Genomic DNA, 21023 nt, shown 5'->3' with positions numbered 1-21023 from the left:
AAGAGAAAAGAGTGAGAGCACAGAACAAAGCCCCCAGTGCTAGTGGTAGTGACCGTGCTCCCCGCCGCCCCCTGTGGGCTCTCAGGTGGCATCATCTTCATCGTCTAGGTGATAGTTGAGGGTGATGACGGCGCTGATGAACTCTCCGAGCTCCACAAAGTCAGCTGTGATAATGTTGATGCCGCTCTCCCCGGGTCTCTGCGATCTGATCCACTGCATCATGCCCGGTAAGGCCCTGGGAGAAGACGCACGGAAACATGTACACACATACAGAGACACAGAGACATGTTAGGGGAATGAGGAAGACGGGGATACAAAGTCACAAAATATCTAGAGGGATAGAGGAAGGGATGATTCATGGTTGGCTGGTTTAACACAGAGAGAGAGACACGCTGTGATAAAAGATCTCTGTGACGCAGCATGAAATGTCTGCAAGCCAGACACCAGCTGTGAGGACGACACTCTGAACACTTGCTGGACATGTTCATGTGAGCCGTGCAGCAGGGGAAGGGTGCTACTCCTGCAGATGCCTCGCCCAGGTTTCTACTTGGCAAAATTCTCAGAGTTGTCTCCTCCTCATGCTCGCTTCCCTGTTCTGTCGAGTTCTACGCTGGCACCCTGTGTGGCAAAACGAAGGGATGGAATTCTGAAGGATGCCTACATCAAAGTAACCAAACGCCTGGTGAGAATGGCTGATAGCGGAGTTGTCAAATGAATAATTCATGCCAGGAAAATTGATGTTTTTTGCTGTTGAGGCTTTTAACAAACTGGTGACACTAAGAGGGAGTTATATACAGACAAAACTGGGGGTAAATCTTGAAAAGAAAATCCTGAACCAGAATTGAGCAGGGGAGATATGGAAAGAGGGAGGAGAAGGATGAGAAGCATCGCCTTGGGTTTGTGTCAGCTGTTTAAAAAACTTGAGGTTGGTGTCAAACACCTAGGCCCAGGGATACCGACGAAAAAACAACATGCCTCTGGATCTAGTTGTAAAATGCTACAATGACTCACATATGACTGTTTATGCGAGTATATATGTGTGCACATTTCTGTGCCCACATTTCTGTGGCCTCTGGGGCAAAAGGTGTTGCTATAAGTTTGGTTCCACAGTGCCTGTGCATACGTTGAATAATACTGTTTGCCGTGCTAACCCCGCATCTCATCCAATTTTAGTGTCATACTGAACATGATCATAAAACATTTTTCTTATTTTTTTTTATACATGAACAGTCGTACACACCTTTCTGTGATTGTCTCTCTCAGTCCGCTAGCCATGCCCTTCATCACAGTGCTGGCCTTTGGTGTCAGAACCACCTGGGAGACAAAGAAGGTCCCCTTCCTCCTGCAGGAGTCACATCACGTATTCATACGTTATTTTTCTGTGTTTTTCTTTTATCAGTTTATGTAAAGCACCTTATGACATCTGCTGCAGAGAGTTGCTAAACGAATACATCAATGTTCCACACCGGGGGGGGGGGGGGGGGGGGGGGGGGGACTTATTCTGTCAGGAAAAAAAACAACACAACTATTTCACATGCAAATTTATGTCAGATTTTGAAGATTGCTTCCTATTAGCAGTTTCCTTTACATGAATGTATTCATGTGTTTTAAAGGGGAGAAATGTGGTTTTAACTGAATTTTGGCACGACTGCAGAAAAGCGGGGCCATACTAGGTTTAGGCCTAGTCTAGTTTATAACTTAGCCATTGGTGTGTCACATAGCCAGGGATTATAATAACTTTCATCCTAGTTCCCATCCTCTTAGTTGGCTACATTTAACTAACTACAGCAAATTCAACTGTAAGTCATTATTTCCTGAACTATGAGCAAAGGATGAGCATATGACAATAAATCAAGGTGATGGCTGATTGACCATCATGGTTAGATCACCTGCACAGGTGACATGACAAAGTCCCATTTAACCTCGCATTAAATTAAATAAAAGTAGAGGCTGACCTGCGGTCAGTGACAGACGCCTGGAGAAACTGAACAAGCTTCTCTGGGTCGGTAGTGTTGGCCCAGGGAGAGGGCATCATCTGCCCTGGCCACAGGAAGGGCACTTCCAGGGCATTGGGGTGGTGGTAGAAGACAAGCACCTGGTACTCCTTCTCCCACACATACTGCAGAGACACCTGGAGATGGAGGCATGTGCTCAGGTTATAGGTGACAAAAGAAAAGAAAAAAGGTGATGGGTGTTGAATAGTAAATACAAAAGAGCCCCTTCTGTGCTGAGTGACAGAAAACATTTTAAACAAGTAGCTGCGATGGACCTGGCAGTTTGTCTCGTAAGCTTTATAAAGAAATGGATATAATTGCCTGATATGATGCATCACTACAGCTGATTATTAAGCAGCTTTGGTTCAATATTCAGTTCTGATTGACTATAGACACCGTTTTTTGGGGGCTAATAGCTGATTATACAGTAAATTGACAGTATTAGAGGTGGATATACTCCAAAAACCTACTTTGTATACCTGCGTATATCCTCCACTATTCCAATACACAATTAACATTGGTATTTCAGAAGAGAATCTGTCTTTTATGTCTAATCATAGTCTATTGCTTATCGAGAAAAAAACTTAAATTAAATTGATATTTTAAAGCTACTACAGGCTATTCAAGAGGTGCAGGAAGACTGAAGACTACCTGCCAGAAATCCCATTCCTAGTAAATAATGAATAGCACTCTTGTGCAGATCTATATGTAGCCAACATTTTTTCAGAAACATCAATATTTTTACATAGTGGCTGACGTTCTGCCACAGTGTAGCGTATTGGACACGAGAAACATATCTTTTGATTAAATCTCTGCTGAAATATTTTCGCTGGACGAGTGTAGGTAAATCAATTAAGTTAGCAACAAAAAAACAAAAATGAATATCCCCTGTCAGCTGATTAAAGGGAGAAGCCAGGTAATAAGTTGGATGGTGTCTAAGGAGGTGGCTATAGTTGAAGAATAGGCCTTTTCATCTTGATCCCAAGATCCACATAGCTCATTTATTTAGTTTTTGATTCCCCATCATTCATACGTATTATGTGATAATGAGCCTCCAGCTGTATATTATCCCCTGTGTATTTCTATTGTGAGGTAGAGGGGTGACAAGGAAATAATAGAAGAGATCTACTCAAAGACAAAGGAATGGAAGAAAGGGGAGCGAGGAGTGAATATAATACCTGTAGAGGAAAGAACACCATTTATTTTGTCTTCTCTAAACACCACCTGAGATGCACCTACAGCACTGAGAAGACTTAGTATTGTAATCATTACTTTTCCAAGAATCCGCAAGTCACTATTGTCCTTTTCCTCATACACTCCATCCTCACACAGCTGTAGCACCTGACATGAAACTATGATCTTTGGTATTGATTACTACTCCTTCTTCCAGGTTCTAGAGATACACCGTCACCTCAGGGTGGGGGGAGGGAGGGAGGGAGGGGGGGGAGGGAGGTGGATCAAGTGGTGGAGGGTGAAAAAAAAGGGACTGAGAAAAGCGGCAGAGAGACAAATCCATCTGAGCATGGGAGCACTTTTCTACTCGACTTCTATGCGAAAGGCCATACTCTGTGTGAAAAACAGTGAACACATATAAGGGATGTGATAACCATCATTCTGCATCTCAAGAGGTCAAAACATAGAAATCACTGTTACGCTGCGCTGAGAAAACAATACTTTTCAAAAGCCCTTTGAACACACACCCACACACACACACACACACACACACACACACACACACACACAATGAGAGCCTGATTTGTGTTCTTTCTTAATCAAGAGTTGAGTTGAGAGAAGCATCTGAAATAAACGTTTGAGGCCGGCTTGTAGCTTCTACAGTACCTCCTGAGCGAAGACGACTGGGCAGAGCTTGTCCCCAAACACCTCTTTTAACATGGCCACCAGTTTCTCATGGTGCAGGTTCTGCACGCCGTAGAAGTGGTTGAAGTCCAGGAACACAACCTCTCTGGCATGAGACGACAGGAAACTGCTGATCTGCTCTAGACCTTCTCTGACCTAAAAGAGAAGCACAATAATTAACAATACATGTAGAAATAATTTGTTTCATGACATAATTATATGAAATATAGGCACATAAAAGACTGTGATGTACTTAAAATCTCTGAAGGACCACGTGTGAGTCTGCACTCTCACATAAATATGCTGCCACAAACAGCGATGTAAAAACATCACTTAGCAACCACAAGCATTGCAAAAATATTCATCACATCAAAAAGCAGCAAAACTCTGTGCTGACCGTGGCACTGAAGAGCCCGTGGGCGAAGAACAGCTCGTTGTCGGGGTCGCGGGGTTTGGTGGAGATGCGCAGGTCAAAGAAGCGGATCCCAGCCTCCAGCTGGCTGGTGAAGTTCATAGTCTGTGTAGCTAACCACTTCCTCATTAGTTTCTTGGCCACCGTGCCAAAAACCGAAACAAAGTTCTGCACCGTCTCCGGCTGCTCGGGTCCCACTGGAGACGCCTCGTCAATGTAGAAACTGAAGGAATCATGGGAACCTGGAGAAGACACAAACATGAGGACGCATGCAGGTGTTGACTGCTGTCGGTCTTATTTCTGCGGCGGGACACAGCTGGAAGGCAACATGTCATGACAACAAGACTGACAGTGAATAACAGTATTTTTGGTTAAACCTGAAGCCGGTCTTCGATCCTCTGCCTCTGTCACTCTGCATGCCTTCAAAATCTGGTCTATTCTAGTCTTCGATGATTCAATTTGCAATTTCAGAGCCATGGAGATTTTCTAAACCCCTCAGAAAGGCCCATTCCTACCTTTCACGGGTTCTCGTAGATAATAAGATCCTTCCTCCTTTTCATATAACATGATTGGTATACTCCTGTTGGTCATGACTAGATTCCTGGTGGTAACTTTTGAATTCAAGTTTAAAGTCTAGACATCTATCTAATCAGACGTGTTCACGGTATTTTCAATAAATCAGATGTCTTGCAGAGACAAAGAAAGATAAAGGAAGACTACAAACTCATCATATTTCTCAGGTGGATCACAGCTATTTCACACTCTATATCAAGGACACATAGCTGTACAAGAAGATTTGGATAGATTTCTACCAGACGAGGTCGCTGAACTACTGCTTGCACTGAGATGCACCTGCTATGAACAAGCTGACCTACCATTACATTTCTGGCACGCCACCTATAGTGCTCATTATCACTCTGTAAAATATCAAAAGAGTCATAAATCTATTTCTTCTGCAGAAAGTAGTCCTGATGAAACTGAAAAGATACATGCTGTTACATTTTCCAAATGTCATCTTTCATTGCTTCAAGGCTCAGAAACACATTTACATTCACCGCCACTGTGTTGGAGTAGCAGCGGAAATGTCAGAGATAAGATATCTTAAAATCTCAGCAGATAAAACAGAAACTATCAGAACAGATTAATACCGTTTAATTCTAGGAGCTGTATCAAGAGAAAACTACTAAATCCCATCCCACTAGTGGCTGTTACATTGGACAAAAATCTGTCAATATATCGATGCTTTCCTCTGTGACACTTAAGCATGTCCTTACCATCGATCCATGGTGAGCTCTAGCTAAGCTAGCTAAGTCTGAAGGTCGTGTGTCCTTCCATTCCTGTTTGAGAGTAAGACGTGTGTGTGTGTGTGTGTGTGTGTGTGTGTTTGTGCTCACGTTATCCAAATTAGGCTGACAGTAATTCTGGTATCTTCCTCCTGCTCTCATAACTGCAATCAGCTTCATCACGTTCCCTCCCTCAAACCAACATTCACCCTCCTCTCCTCCACCAACACACAGACACAGGGCCCGAGTTGACCTTCAGCTATACTCCAGTGCCAGGTCTTCACAGTCGGCCCAGAGAATGACCATAAGCAGGTTAGACAGCTGAATCCTGGGGGCAGGGCAGCAACCAGCATCTCTACAGGCTCATTCGTACCACCACGGTCGCAACGTAACAGAGTATGACCTTAACCAGTCACAACAGCTGGCTGTGCTGTTTCTGCAGAAGAAAGAATATTGTTGTGTAACAAAACACCATAATCATTATTTATCCACTAATCTAGTTATTTCTTTCTTCATTAATTGATTAAAAATGCCAAAACATGGTGCGAAATAATCACAATCACAACTTTGTGCGTTACTAATAGCATGCATGACAAAAAGACATTATGCTGCAGAGAGGAAAAACAGCGACTGAAAGGCCGAACATTGTGCAAAAGGTGCGGAACATCTATAGGAATCGGCAGACAAAGCTGCATTCTATCACAATCACACTGCTATCTGAGCTGTGAACATGATTTTATGTTGTTTACGTTATAAAAACATTTGCTCCACTTTAATGCTGGGGCCATGTCTCAAGGGCAACACATTCATTTAGTCTAGTCTAGTTTAGTCTAAGGAAACACTTTTGAAATTAACTGTGCAGACATCGCACCGTCATCTTCATACAATTCTTTACATCTAACAACATTGTGCTTCAGACATGAGTCATTTCCCTTTTAGTATTGACTACTGGAACTAATAATCACATTTGTTAATATGTTTAACTGGCAGAACATTAGACAAGCCAGTAATCTCTGCTACCACAGAGCTTACTGAAGGAAATCCAAATTACTACTTCCCTTGTGGCCTCAACCTGCAGTGAACAAACTTTTCCATCTGTATCAAAAAACAACTAATTTGGTGGTAAAGGCTTGCATAGGGATTATGCTTTGGTTCACATTGATTTAAAGGGCCATAGTCCATCATTTGGAATGACCCGCTTACTGAAAACAATATCCAAACTGTTTACTCATGCAGTTCGATAGATGATAGATGTGAAGATCCAATATTATTACTCCTAACTCGTCAAATACTGACGCGTGGTCAGTGGTCCTAAGTTTCAAACTATGACGCTATGTCCCCCTCCAGCGTCGGTTTTGGACATGTCAGTTTCCACTTGTACAGTGTCTTTTCAAAATAAACTTCCGTCTCCACAGAAAGTTAGATTTAAGGAAACAAAACCACTTAGTTAGATTTAGGAAAAGAGTGTGACGATAATGTGACTAGCGACTCACCTGAGTTACATTAAATAACCATGAATAACCACACTAACGTCTCACAGGACTAACGACTGCTGTGACAAAATGTCAAAGTTAACTGTACGGTTCTTTTCCGCACAAAACACAAACAGCTGTCTCCTGGACGTAAGTCCTCTTCGTTTGACCGATCCAACTCGCCTCCCACTGGCACCGTGTGAACTATTTCGCTCTTTATACTACGCCAGTAGATAGTCAGGAAGGCGTGTGCATGGACAAACACCCAAAATGCACTGTAAATAACTAAATCCTTGAATAGTGCTAGTGGACGTCAGCTTTAAATGTGAACTTTGCAACATCATTTCGTCACTGGGGTGAATAAGATGACAAGAACGTGGAAAAGAGAGACGATGTGCCAGAGTGCAAACAGATAAAGGCTGAAACAAGCAGAGGTAATGATTCACTTGATGACGATGATGATGACGACGATGATGATGATGACGATGATGATGATGATGATGATGATGACTGTTACCTTAGAGAATTGACCTGCGTTAACTGAGTAATTCTGACTGAATGAGAGCAGTGAGGAGCACGGGTGGTTTATGCCCTTTTTCGAAACAAATCATTTCTACTCACCGTGGACTCTATAGAGCAACGTAACGTATATAAAAACGTTTTAGTGTGAAGTAACAGGGTGGAGGTGAGCTAAATGAAACTTCCCATCCTCTCATGGATCTTTCTATATATAGTCATGGAAATGTTGCTCCCTGCAGCCCCATGTTCTTCAAACTCCTGTTCAATTGGCACTAGTCTCACTTTGTTTCCCACCTTGTTACTCTCTTCCATCTTCTTTCGACTGGCGGTGCGCACAAAGCCCATGCATTTCCGATGTTGCTGAATGTTTTGACTTTTAGAATCAGGATGAATGTTCTGCTAGAAAACTCAATTAACGGCTGTGGTGAGGCAAAAGCAGCCTGTGGAGAATCCATACCTAATCATTTCTGCCCGTTTCTTAGATATCCTGTCAAAAAGATTTCCTCGAGCGGCTTGTAACATTGGAAAAATACTTTGCTGTCAGTTATAAAAAGACATGAATGTGCACCTGGTCAGACACAATGACTTTGGTCAATCTACAGTTGAGGTAAACGGAGATTTGGGTGGTTTGTGACTTACCACCCATTTGCTTCATTTCTCTAGGACAATTGTTTTTCTCTCTCTCTCTCTCTCTTTCTTTCTCCTGAACTATTTTCTCCTGCTTTGTTTGTTTTGAATCTTACATCCTCTGTTTTCCAATTGGACTTTAAGCCGACTGCATCTCACTGCACTGCCAGTGTTAATCCTGGCATATGATACCATTCATCTTCCTTGTTCAGGGGCTTAAGTGGCAGCATAATGGTCTTGGGACTGACGGACAGATTTACAGCTAGTCTGGGCCGGCCTTTCCCTCTGCCCCAAGGGAGCCGGCAAGACTGACTGAAGATGCCTTTTCTGTAATGGATTTGTTTTTATTGCCTTGGAGGCCATCTTAACTCAATCCAATTGCCTTCACCCTTTCCCTCTGGCCAAAGGTATGCTATTCATTTCTTACTTATGGTAAAACCATAAGCTGCTACAGTCAGCCATTGGAGAGGGGTGGTATGGCTCCCATGAGCCCTCTCGTGTAAATATGACCCTGAGGGCTTTTTAGTAGCTTTGAGGTAAAGTCATTTCTTCTGTCCAGTAGTTTGTTTGCTTTGAATAAAGTCAAACGTGTAAAAAATGTCATTTTACCTGACAGCGAATTAATACATTTTGGGTAACTACTGTCTAATTTTGAATTAGATACTACATTTTTTACGAGTCACTGTATATATTGACACAAAAAAAATGTAAAAACAACAAACAAACAATTAATGTGCTCATGCATGCTCAGTATATCTTGGCCAAATCATCACAGTAGTATACCGTGACAATTTCGTTCATCATAATACAAGATTTAAATAAGATTTAAATCAAATGTGTCCCTTTTCCAAACGTGTTTGATCGCCAAGCATGTGTAAAATGTTAGGCCAGTTCAACAAATAGTGTTACAGCTGCATTGATCAATATTGTTTATATTAACATTGAAACTAATCATTATGTGTCTATAAAGGGGGTGAAATAAGTCATTTATAAGGAGAAAAACATGTCACTGCGTGGCATGTATATCGGCCTGTTTTGGAGTTATTCTGCCCCTTAGTGGCCAAAAATCGATTGATGGCGTTTTAAAAAGCCAGAAAGAAAAGATGTGGATTATTTGTTGACATAAATCACTTAGAGAGTAAATTTAAACACTTTGGTTGCTTAAAAATAACCAAAGCTTAGTTGATTAACACAAGCAACATATAACTTTAAATGTACATTTAGTCCTTGTGCACACCTGTCGGACACAGATACGGTATACTGAAGATCCAGTTTAATTACTATGGTAGCAAAACAGCCGTTCCCTGCAGTAAAGCTTGTTTCATGGTGAGAGAACCACTGAGAAACAGATTCACACTATCTCTGGCAGCACACCTCTACTGACCACCTCAGTCTGCAGCACTCACCATGCAGATCTAACAATAGCCGCAGAAAAACAGCCCATCATGTCTCCCGCTGATCAGCTTGGGGGTACGGAAAATGATAACTACTCCCTGCATCTTTCCCTCCTTTTCTCCTTCAATGACCTCCATCTTTAATCTGCGACCGCTCCTTCCTGCTCATCCCCTCGCCTTTTCCCCAATTAGCAACAGAGTAGAGCTGGCGCAGGTCATCTGACTTGTAGACTCGATAGTTTGGCACAGTGTGAGGCAAAAGTGGCATATGGGACCAAGCACAGAGACACGAGTCATGTCTGAAAGAAGCCATGTTCTTACCTCACAAACAAGGTGATTTGGACCAGCAAGAATATGCTCATGAAAATATGTATTATTGTTAAATAATAAATGATCGAACCACAATGCACCTGGCTGCTGGGTGGTGTCATGAGTTACAGCAAAATAAACAACTCACATGGTCAAAAGGTTATGTTCAATGCTGCCCTCGTATCAACAACAAAGAAAATGAAAATCTGACTGTATTCAAAAAGCTTTTGTTTAAAAAAAGAATATTTTGTATCTGATTCTGACAAAAGCTGTCTTTTCACAGCTCTTCTCCTTTTCTGGACACATTTCAGTCATCCTTCACAAGAGCACTGAGTCAGCTTTCCTCAGGGTGACAAATGATTTATTGGTGTCTTTGGTGTCTTTGGACTTTGGACTGCGATTTTAATTCAGTGGGACGATGACAATCAAAGAGAAAAGGACAATCAATTTTGCAATATGTGGGAATCATGTTGGCACTCGGGATCAGGCTTTGATCAGCTGAGGACAGGATTTATTGTTCACATTTCATCTTCCTCTGCACCTGTCTCTGCGGTGAACCACAAGGTTCCATAATAGTGCCCGTTTTCGTCCCATAGGATCTATTTAAAGAACTTAATTAAATAAATATTTACTTCATATCCGGGTTACAATGAGAATATGCAGCTTCATGAAACCTGCTGTCCATCTTTTTATGACCCTTTAAATTCCAACTGTGTCCTGAGTGGAAGGGTGTATTTCACCTAAGAACTGCTGAGAAATTAAACCAGTTTCTCTCTTCTTTAGGGACTCGGAAACATGCTTTTATCTCTTCACTTATTGATTACAGTAACTCTTTGTGTGGGAGTCAGTCAGTTGGCCTTGTCTCGCCTGCAGCTTGTTCAGCATGCAACAGCGAGGCTATACTCAAGAAGAGAGACCATCCCTCCCCCTGTTCTGGCCTCCGTTGACAGTCTTCCAATTAAATTAATCCTTTTATTGTTTTTTAAAGCACTGCATAATTGGACACCAGTGTACAGTAAATCTCCACTTCCAGACCCCTTAAGTCTTTTGACCAATATTTCCAATCCAATCTAAACTAATCTAAACATACGCGCTTTTGGTGAGCATTTGTTCTCTTTAGGGTCTGTACATAAAATGTCTCCACTTGACGAAATATTGAATTGCTTGTTGGTACTGGTATGTTAGGAATCCTTGCTTAGATTAGTTGGCACTTCACCATTAGTGCATTCCTTACACAAATAATTAAACAAACAAACAAACTGAGTCACCATTTAATCATCCTGACAAAGGCAGTTCACGGCAGAAGTGACCATCCATGATCAGCATGAATTAGTATATATTGTACTGTATAATGTGACTTTTGAACTGTTTTCACTAGAGATTGGCCAGGTAGATCTCAGTCAAACGTAACAGCAAGAGGACAGAAATAATATCTGTATGATTCGTGATGATTTTATCATCATCATACACAGGTCCTTTGTCTGCATTAGTTATCCAATTACTCTAAATATGGAAAATAGATGGCATTAAAATCAGATTCCATCTTCTCTGTCACCGCAAAATGTTCTGATAAAATCATCACGAATCATACAGATTGTATACTAATGAGTACAGCAGTGCAATGCTGGCAACGCAGACACAGTGGGGACAGCTTAGCTTTTTGGCAACAGCAGAGCACCGTGCCATAACATCACCCCCACATGAGTGCTCCAAATTGCCAAAATACTTTGGCCTGTATCATTGAGGCTGGTGAACTCTATTTTTTTCCTGTCAAATAAATAGCATCACTGAATTACAGGCAACAGTGGGCGGATGCCAAGGATTGTATGTCAGGAATCTAACATGATGAATGTAATATCATTTCAACTCAAAGGAAGAGTGAAACTTGTAGAGGAAATAAAGCAGTTGTCTCATTTGTTTCTTGTCTGTCGCAGTTTTATTTGAGCTTGAACAAAGGCTTGTAAATGCTGCCTTCCAAAATGAGATAAAGGGATGCAATATGAGAGACTTTTGAAGGAAATCAAATATATACTGCAATAAGAATACATCGTTCTTGTTAAATAAACTCATTAAATCATGTGGATTTTTTTTTCTCGACAAACCTTACACCAAACTAGTGCACACAAGCACAAGAAAGTGCAAAGAATCTGCGGATGTTAACAGAATCAGCATCCAAATGGAGGATAGACAGAGAGCAGCTGAGCTGCTGGCCGCAGGGCCAATAAGAAGTAATGATACCTAATTAAATGGGACAGAGCATGTTCCCATGCTGGCTTGGCATGGTGGACTGTGGCGTAATACAGCACATGTCACGTGATTTGGCAAAATCACAAGCATGAGGTAATACACGTCATGCTGCTCCTGTCTATCAGTGAGTATTTGATTACATATAATGGACTGCACGTGTTAGAGCAGAGGACAGTGCTGGTAATATACCACGCCTCATTGGACTCGAGGTCCAAGCCATCTGCACCTGAAAAGCCATCATTGCACATGCCATCAGTAAACACACCAGGTACTAACAGCAAGAGAGAAAGAGATGGAGAGGAGGGAAAAAAGAGAGCGGGCAGCACGGAGGATTAGATATGCAAGAAAATGAAGAATGAGAGAGCTTTGTGTGGAGGTGTGATAATCACTAGGCAGCGGATATGGAATTAGATGGCTGCTAATAGGCCATTCCATCACTCAGATCAGTGGTGGGCTTTACAACCAGCATTTCCAATTTGAATGGAGTTTAAGGCGACCTGCACACCGATTGGCTGAAGGTCTAACAACTCATTTTCTATGAGAAGCGCTGTGATGTACTGTGCGCACAGACTAAACCCATCCCACTCACTCCTCCTCTGTGGCCACCACCCCAGTACAAACGCCAAAAGTCCCACATAATACAGAGCTCATGGTTTATGTATATTCTTAATCTTTAGAGCGGCTCTTAGTCTTACTTTTTTTTTTCAATACCTCATATCTTCTCCTCGGAATATTAGAAGGACAAGCAGACCATCACAAGAGGATGCTGAACTGTTCAAAATACATGCGCTTCTCACGTTGCGCAACAGGTTTCACCCTTTATTCTAATGAGGTAAAATGAAACCAAAGCCATATTTAGGTTGTAAGGGTTGCACGGGGTGCCAAGAAAAACATCAAAGTTTGCAAACCAATACAATATTGTAAATGTTGAAACTCACAGCCTATTTATATATTCCTCATTTACTACGACAGCTACACGTAATGCGCGCGGACAGAAAGACATGGACACACTCCCTCACCTTATTACACTGAGGCAACGTAAAAGAGACACCTACCGGGAATAGCCAGGTTGGTGAGCGGAATAGTGTGCATGCTCTGCGGTAAACTTGCCATCCAGTCTGCAAAGCGCATGTCGCTTCTCCCGTGAGACGAAGCCATGCTGCCGCCGTGCACAACGTGTTCTCCCGGTCCGGTGCCTGCGCCAACCTGGAGTGCGCTCTCTCTCTCTCTCTCTCTCTCTCTCTCTCTCTCTCTCTCACTCTCTCTCCCTGCCGCTCTCTCTTTCTCACTGTCTGTTACACACATACACACACGCGCACACACCAGCGCGACAGAGAGCCAGTCCACACACCCTTGAGCAGTACGCATTCGCGGATGCCACAATTACGAAAATGGGGTTTGTTGGATCGATCCAAATATGGCAACAGCTTGTACGCAGCAATAACACTGTTACACGTTTCAGTTTTTCAGTCACAAAATACGACAAGAACATGCAGCAGCCTACCATTAATAATTCCAGTTTTCAGTGTTATTTTCTCTAAACGATACTAGACCAAAATCCACGCATTTTCTTATACGTGTTTCATCGCATGGCGGCAGAACATCAACCGGTGGCTGCATGTTAAACATGCAAATTAAACTTAAACAATTAAGTTGTGCACTTGAATAGATTTTGAGCATTTCAAACACACACGAAATATTTTAATCTGATCAAGCCTACTTGTTAGGGAGCAGTGGTATTTGTTCAGGTATCCTCAGTAGGCCTATGACATTATTAGAGATGTCCATTATCTCATTACTTCTCTACAAAAAAATATATATGTAAAGTACCGGCTGAAATTAATGTTAGCGCTAAATAGCTACTGGGATTGAAAGCGAATTCCATATTGATCTAGAAGTGCGTCTAAGGTCATGCACTTGGCTGACAAGAGAGCCATATGGCAGGGATTCATTATCACTGCAATTAATATGGCAGTGATAATGACTAACTGACATTCACTGTGGTGGCAATCAGCTGGCTGGCCAACTTATCGTGAGTCATTCAACAAACTGGGTCACAATAGTATAAAGTTGGAGAATCTACCAACAACTGCGGATTCTTTTGTATCATTTATACCCATGGGAGCCATTTCGAACCGGTGTCCCTCTACAGCCCTTCCAAGCATTGTTTTCCCACATGGTTGTGTTTCTGCATTCATGTCTGAGGTGAGGTGACATAGGAGGAAGGGTTGATTTTATAAAACCACTGTGGACATACAAACCTGCATAATCAGGAATCCCTAACATGCATAGACTGTCAAATAATTTGCTTTGTTTAGTTATAGACTGAATATCACCATTTTGTTGCCTCCTGGTTGGAGGCAACGTCCATAAATGATCAGCAATGTGAAAATAATCAAAGGAACAATAACCATTCTCTGGAGAAACGGGTCTAATTGGATAGTTAAAATGCCCTGCATGCTTGCCACCATGACTTCATGCTGTCCATACTCAATCAACTTATTATACCTATTGACATTTTAAGCAAAGCACAGTCTCTCAATGTTTTCATTTGTAATAAAAAAATGTTTTTGCTGCACTGCTCATGTTCAAACATATTGGTTTGAGTAAAAGCCTTTCATGTTTCCCGTATTACAGTACCCACATGAGAAATAGGTTACTAAATGTAGGCTTACAGGGAACCACTCGCGTTTGACTCATGAAGGGATGTTCTGGATTTACATCAACAGCCGGTGGCAAAAGCCCCTGTCACTTTCTTTCATTTTTCTACTTGATGACCCAATCCAGTTGATCTCCTTGAACCCAAAAGCCCACTGGCTGAATTCCCCAGTTATGTAACAGCCCTCAGGTAATGGCAGCGTCTCTCTACTCGAGTGGAGAAATCACATCAAGAATGTCAATGCAAGCGCAACCTCCATATATAGAAAGCTCTAACCTGTGGAGTGTCAGAAGCCATCACTCTCAAAGCCATTTGCGTTCAATCATTGTGTGATTTGATGCATCATTTTAACAAACAAGTCAACTGTTGGTGTTTTTTAATACTTTTTATTCAGAAATCAGAAGATTTAGAGAGAAGAAACAAAAAAAGCATTTCTTTCTTTCACCCAGCAAACAAGGTTGTATTGGATTTGTATATACAAAGGCAAGTGGAGAGCGTATGCCTGTCTAAGAAATACGAAGCTGAGAAACAAAAAGGCCTTTACACTGTGGCAATGATTATTGTTAATAACATGTTTCTGTCGGATCCTTATTATTACTACATCGCTTTCATTTTCCAAATGGAGAAAAATTAAATATATCTTACATTAGATGTATAATCCAAGGACGTTTTTGTAACTTGGTGTGTCACCCCCTTTATACAACTACAATACAAGCATCTATGCTGAATCACCTCAACTACAGCACACATTTGTTTTCTAAATTCATCCCATTTCAGCTCTCTACATCCCTTTTTGTTGATATACTTTAAATATTATTATTAAATTATTGTATCATTTTTGTTCATAGTGTTAGTGAAGTTAATTTTTCTTTCAGAACATTTAGAGAGTATTCCCTGTTGTCCACGACATTTTCATGTGGCTTATTTGGTAATAGCTGCACAAATATGAGTCAAAAATGCTGAACTTAACGGTGTAATAGGCAACAATGTAATGTTCCCTAACCGTTTGCCAGATCAGATCCTTAAAGAGAACCATGCATGTTGGCTCCTCTGGTTCCCTTATTTAATATTAGCGAGGACTACACCTTTCTGATATATTTGGATGCTGATTACCAGGGAACTGAACCAAACAGTTCTGTTTAACAAGCATATTTGACCCGTCTCAGGCTGCTTAATCTCCAGCTGTTTACCACAGAGAAAATAAATCGAGTGTCACACAAACAAAAAAACACAGATCCATTGCCACCCCCTTTTAGATTTGCTGCATGGACCTCAGGTTGGGAGACACCTAGAAGACACCAGACAGATCACAAGGAAGTCAAGACATGTCTCATGGTTATGAAGTTAGGAAATGAAATATAGCGCTGGTAGCCAAACTGTTAAGTTACTTACTTCAAAATCGGTGCCAGTGCATGCTTTGATATCCTCAGGAGTGAGCCCCTCCCATACTTCTATCAGAGTCAGGCCTTTTGTCTTATCCACATCAAACACGGCCTGGCAAACACAAACGGGGCAGAAAAAGATGGAGGGAAAAAAAAAGACAAAAAGATGACATGTTTAGAGAAAAAGACGAGGGTGAGTGATGAGACACAAAGACAAAATGGCAAGAATGAGCATTTCCTTAATAGATGGGTTTGAACCCCATGATGTGTGGTCCCCGGGGTCCCAGAGGAGGATGCGGGAGTCTCAATTATCAAAGTGATTTAAAAGAGATGACAACACCCTCCCGCACCACTTCAGTGTCCTCCATAGACGACAAAATAGCTGCAATTATTGGTGAAATTGTGAGTGTGTGAAAGAGTGGTCCTCAACTCCATGAGGTTAGACCACTACAAAGTAAAGAGCAATTACATATTAATTGTGGTAATACTTTTAACAGTTGAAACGGAAAATAAATAAAAAAATCTGTTGGATTCACGAGTCCCTGATGAAATAGTCATAGGCATAGCTAGCATCAAGAAGGAAGGGAGGGGAGTCAATGTTGACTCCCCTCCCTTTGAGGACAACATTTCGTTGTCCTCAAAATATTTTTTTCTCCCAGGAAAATTCTCTAAAGATGCCAAGATTTCCAATAACCTGAACTAAAAACACGAGATTATTTCATGCAGCAACACTCGGTGGAGAGTGAAGCATCGCCACAGCGTCCATAGCTGACAGTCAATTATCATTATCAATTCTGGTTTAAAAGTGGCATTGTGAGTTTCTGTTTATACCTGTGATCACACTTCTACAACAAACAGGGAGTTGTGCACATGTTTTGTGAGGAGTTTTCCTGAATATAGACAAATTCACAAGCAATTAATAACGAAGCCGATTCCAAGATGAGCTTGCACAGTGAGGCCCCAGGAGATTTCCACATCTCTAAGAGTAATGAAATGCTGTACATGGGTAAGGGCATCGCTCCTGTTGAAGAGACCGGGAGGTGGAAACCTTTAGCAAATTACCATTAAGAATCTCCCAAACCTGTCATTTACACTGAAGGCCAAAGTACCATAAATGCATCTAATGAACAACGAAAGAAATGTTCTCTTTTCTGAAAAGTAGCAGCAAAAAAGAAACTCGATCTGACACGCTAATGCTTGTGAAGTACCTTCAGGGAGCAGACTTGTTATTATCTCTTTAAGCCTTCTTTTTGGAGTCAAAATGATCATTTTATTCTATGAGCCATCTGTGTACAACATTAGAGTGACACTGTTTGTTCTGGCCAAAGTGTCTCGTCTCAAACACATTTTGTTTTTGGGTTCTTTTCTTACTTGCATTCATGTACGTGTACAGAACAATGATCGGCAAAACTAACTTTATGTTACTACGCTTTTTTACATTCTCAAGAGATATCCTAAAGATTGTGTTGGGGAAAATCTAAATGACTAATGATTATGTGTGCTTACAAAGCTTGGTGTCCTTATGTGTCCTTGTTGTGTGAACTTCCTCTGACATTAAGCGCCACAGCTGTTTAGTCTATCCGAAAGAACACTCAGCACTGCTTGTAATGGTAAATAAAGTTGTAGACGGCGTCAATACTTCATGGCGTCCTCCGATGATAAAAGTGACCTTTGTACTAGAACGAATTGTTAAAGTGTCCCGATACTTAGAATATGCTGAATGAAGGCAATTCGTGTGTGTTATGCTTTCATGACGTAGATAGCCTGTGACACTATTGTTTACTTGGTATAAATATCCGAGGCTCAGAGTCAGACCTCTGAGCAGCCTTGATCCATGTATACTGTATGTGAATCAACTCTGTCTCCTTCTTGCCAGAATAAATGGCCTATTGTTTGATGATTTTCCATCGGTCTCAGGTGAATGTTTCTAACAGATTGAGAACGATTTTCAGCATAAAGATGACCATTGATTTCTCAGGTACCTACTATCATTAAGGTGGATAACTGCCCAGCTTAAAGGAGCAGTGTGTAGGATTTAGTGGCATCTAGTGGTGAGGTTGCAGATTGCATCCAACTGAATACCCCTCCGCCCACCCCTCCTTTTCCAAGCGTGTTGGACTGACGGACTAAGCCACAGACACATCCAGGCAAAGGCTGTCAGGACTTTCAGCTCATTAGAACCACACACACACACACACACACACACACACACACACACACACACACACACACACACACACACACACACACACACACACACACACACACACACACACACACACACACACACACACACACACAGAGAGAGAGTGACAGGGCAGGAGGCAGATATCTCACTCCAATATAGCAAGACAGATGGAATGTCACAAGGGTCTATGGTTAACACAGGCACTGACATGCATCTCTAATCGTCACACGTGTCTCAAGTGATGAAGGAAAATTAAAGATGTCCCAGAGGTGCTGGATATAGGAAGAGCAACAGTGTGCTGACAGGTGCTGTGTAATCAATGTGTCCTCACAGTTTGACGTTTTCTGCTTTAAAATACACAGGATCAGGACACAAAAGGAGCCGGGGGAGTAAATCCTAAAGCGACGAACCATCGACTGACCTAGTTTCTGGTAGCCACCACTTTTTCTACTGACAAAAAAATGTGCCTCCATACGCAAAGCAGCCTTTTTGTTGTGAAGCTGTTGAGTCACCTTTCTTCACAGTCACCACCATCATTAACAAGATTGATGCAAGTTAGTCATTAAGAAGCTGCTACTCTAACCCATGTGTTGTCTGGCGAGAAGTGGGCTGAATGTCATGGAACAACAATAAGCCAACATCATTCAGCCCACCTCGTGCTCTCGACAAATGTGAACATTACAAAGAGATGGGAGTAAAAATTTACATTTTACCCTCCAACAAATAGACTTCAACAGCTCATCCAGTGTCCTGTCAATGCAACACAGCAATTACAAGGAGCAGGTTTTGAGATGTGCTCAGACAGAAACAGTGTGACAATAAATTAATTTTAATTTGGTTCCCGGAGTACTAATTGCCGTCATTGGGCTCTGCCGTCATCACGGAAAACGCCACAGGTAACACATTTCTTGGCCCATTATGACGACTGAATAATTCAGGAGTTGTTCTGCTTCATCTGTGAATGAGTGGGCTATTTTTTTTTTGCATTTAAAACCAGGAGATAATTCCCTAAATAACTGTACTGAGAAACTTAGCATAAAAAAAACCATCGCCATAGCAGCGACTCGAGCACCAGGGGCCACGGAAGTGATGCGATTCACTCACCGCGCCGCAAGCAAGTGAACAGGGGAACTGTGGCCAAGAGAAAAAAAAGGGCAACATTGTGTATAAAAAGGACCAAACCATATCGGGAGGCAGCAGAGACTCTGCCTGAGGCAACAGGTTTCCCATCACCCTGAGTCTCGAATCGCAGCAACACTATTTAGGACGACGCTTGAATTACCATCCCTTCTGGCCATCGAGAGCCAAGCCGGATGCCGTGTTTGCGAGAATATATTGTGTGTCAGTATCTGTGTACGAGTCTTGAGTGGAGGGAGCAGAATATTTGGTGGCAGGTTTGGCAGCCCCCAGTTTCTGTTGTCATTTTAAAAACAAATTGGAGCATGGATTTTATTTATGCAAAATAGCAAACAGTCTAGGATAAGCATTATCAGGCTTATTAAAAGCAATGTTCGCCACCTGGTTTATAGTCCCTCGTGTTTTACCACTGGGAGTTTTCTCTGGGGATCACCACAATAATAAAGTTCTCACATCCCACAAGACATTTTATAAACGGTGCTTTGGGCTAATAAAAGAACAAAAAGCTCAAACGTTAGGCTGCTGTGCTGTTGTATTCTATTCATCTCGCCGTAAGTTAATAAATAACACGGTTCCACTTGACTTCAGACATAAAGCCCTAATTGGTTTTATGACACCATCTTTAATAAGTTTTTACTTTACCACCACATCCTGTGAGATTAATAACAATTGTGTGTAATACAAAAGTGCCGGCAATATCCGCACTGAGGTTTCAGCATGGGGCCTTATTCATTTGTAAATGGTTAGTTTTATTGATCAGCATTTACTGGCAATCACAGATAATTGTTTTTCCCCTTCCTTATTATCATGGAGATACATGTAGCAGAGAAGACTACTGCTCCACTTTCAGATGTATCGCTTGCTGAACGGTCCTGCAAGAGATTTCAAATATCTGTCACAGACAAGTTGAATCCCACTGGCAATATGGAAGGAAACCATCTCCTCTCATAAAACTGATGCGTGTCTGTTTTTCAAGCGTAAAAGCAAGTTTGAAGGCCGATGCGTTCCTTCATGTTTCACCTCGCTTTATGGATATCCTCTGACAAAAAAGGGGGAAGACCAAACATTTGTAAACGTTTAAATACCTTACAGGATCTACAAACATTGTATAAACTCTAATCAAATTGCTATGAACTAAGCGTAATAAATGGAGTGAAATCTCTCTTGGGTTCTCTCAGGTGCACAGAGCATAACGATACTGACCATCCCTCTAGATGAGGACAATACACATTTGTTTCAATAGATAAATGCTCTGCACAGCACTGGGCTGTGCGTGCACCAAACTCATTATTATTCAACAGGTAAGGTTGAATAATGCTCTCCGTTTTAGAGTAATTTAAAAACACTCTCATGTGTCACAGTCAGAGCTTTCAGCGTAGCCTTTTGACATCCCTGCCTGCTGTCATTGCAGTGAAAAACAACTCTAACGCTAAGGTTCCTGAAAGAAAAGAAGAAAATATAGTTGGTTCACGGGTTACAGCTACTGGACGGCCCCCTGCGGGTAAATCATCAACCTATTCCAACAAATAACAGGTAACATACA

At 41.7% G+C, this 21023-nt stretch overlaps 2 protein-coding genes across 2 annotated transcripts in view; both read right to left on the bottom strand.

The window, feature by feature from the left end:
- Positions 1-81: 81 nt before the first annotated feature.
- Positions 82-13272, bottom strand: plcxd3 (phosphatidylinositol-specific phospholipase C, X domain containing 3; the record flags this gene model as incomplete). The annotated part of the gene is made up of 6 exons (XM_079160491.1): positions 82-235; positions 1241-1342; positions 1956-2131; positions 3834-4007; positions 4249-4505; positions 13170-13272. 6 exons carry the CDS (start codon positions 13270-13272, stop codon positions 82-84), a joined length of 966 nt encoding a protein of 321 aa, XP_079016617.1.
- A 1878-nt stretch (positions 13273-15150) lies between these two features.
- The window catches only part of oxct1a (3-oxoacid CoA transferase 1a), a 42555-nt gene continuing 36682 nt past the window's right edge, over positions 15151-21023 (bottom strand). The window contains exons 16-17 of the mRNA XM_079160911.1: positions 16166-16267; positions 15151-16061 (exon numbers count right to left, since the gene is read on the bottom strand). Of these exons, the coding sequence (XP_079017037.1) occupies positions 16026-16061; positions 16166-16267 (138 nt within the window). The 3' untranslated portion in view covers positions 15151-16025. The remainder of the gene's footprint in view (positions 16062-16165; positions 16268-21023) is intronic.

Source organism: Pholis gunnellus (assembly GCF_910591455.1).
Source record: "Pholis gunnellus genome assembly, chromosome: 6".
NCBI lineage: Eukaryota > Metazoa > Chordata > Actinopteri > Perciformes > Pholidae > Pholis > Pholis gunnellus.
The sequence above is the reverse complement of the archived record's forward strand: the minus strand, read 5'-3'. Positions and strand labels throughout refer to the sequence as shown.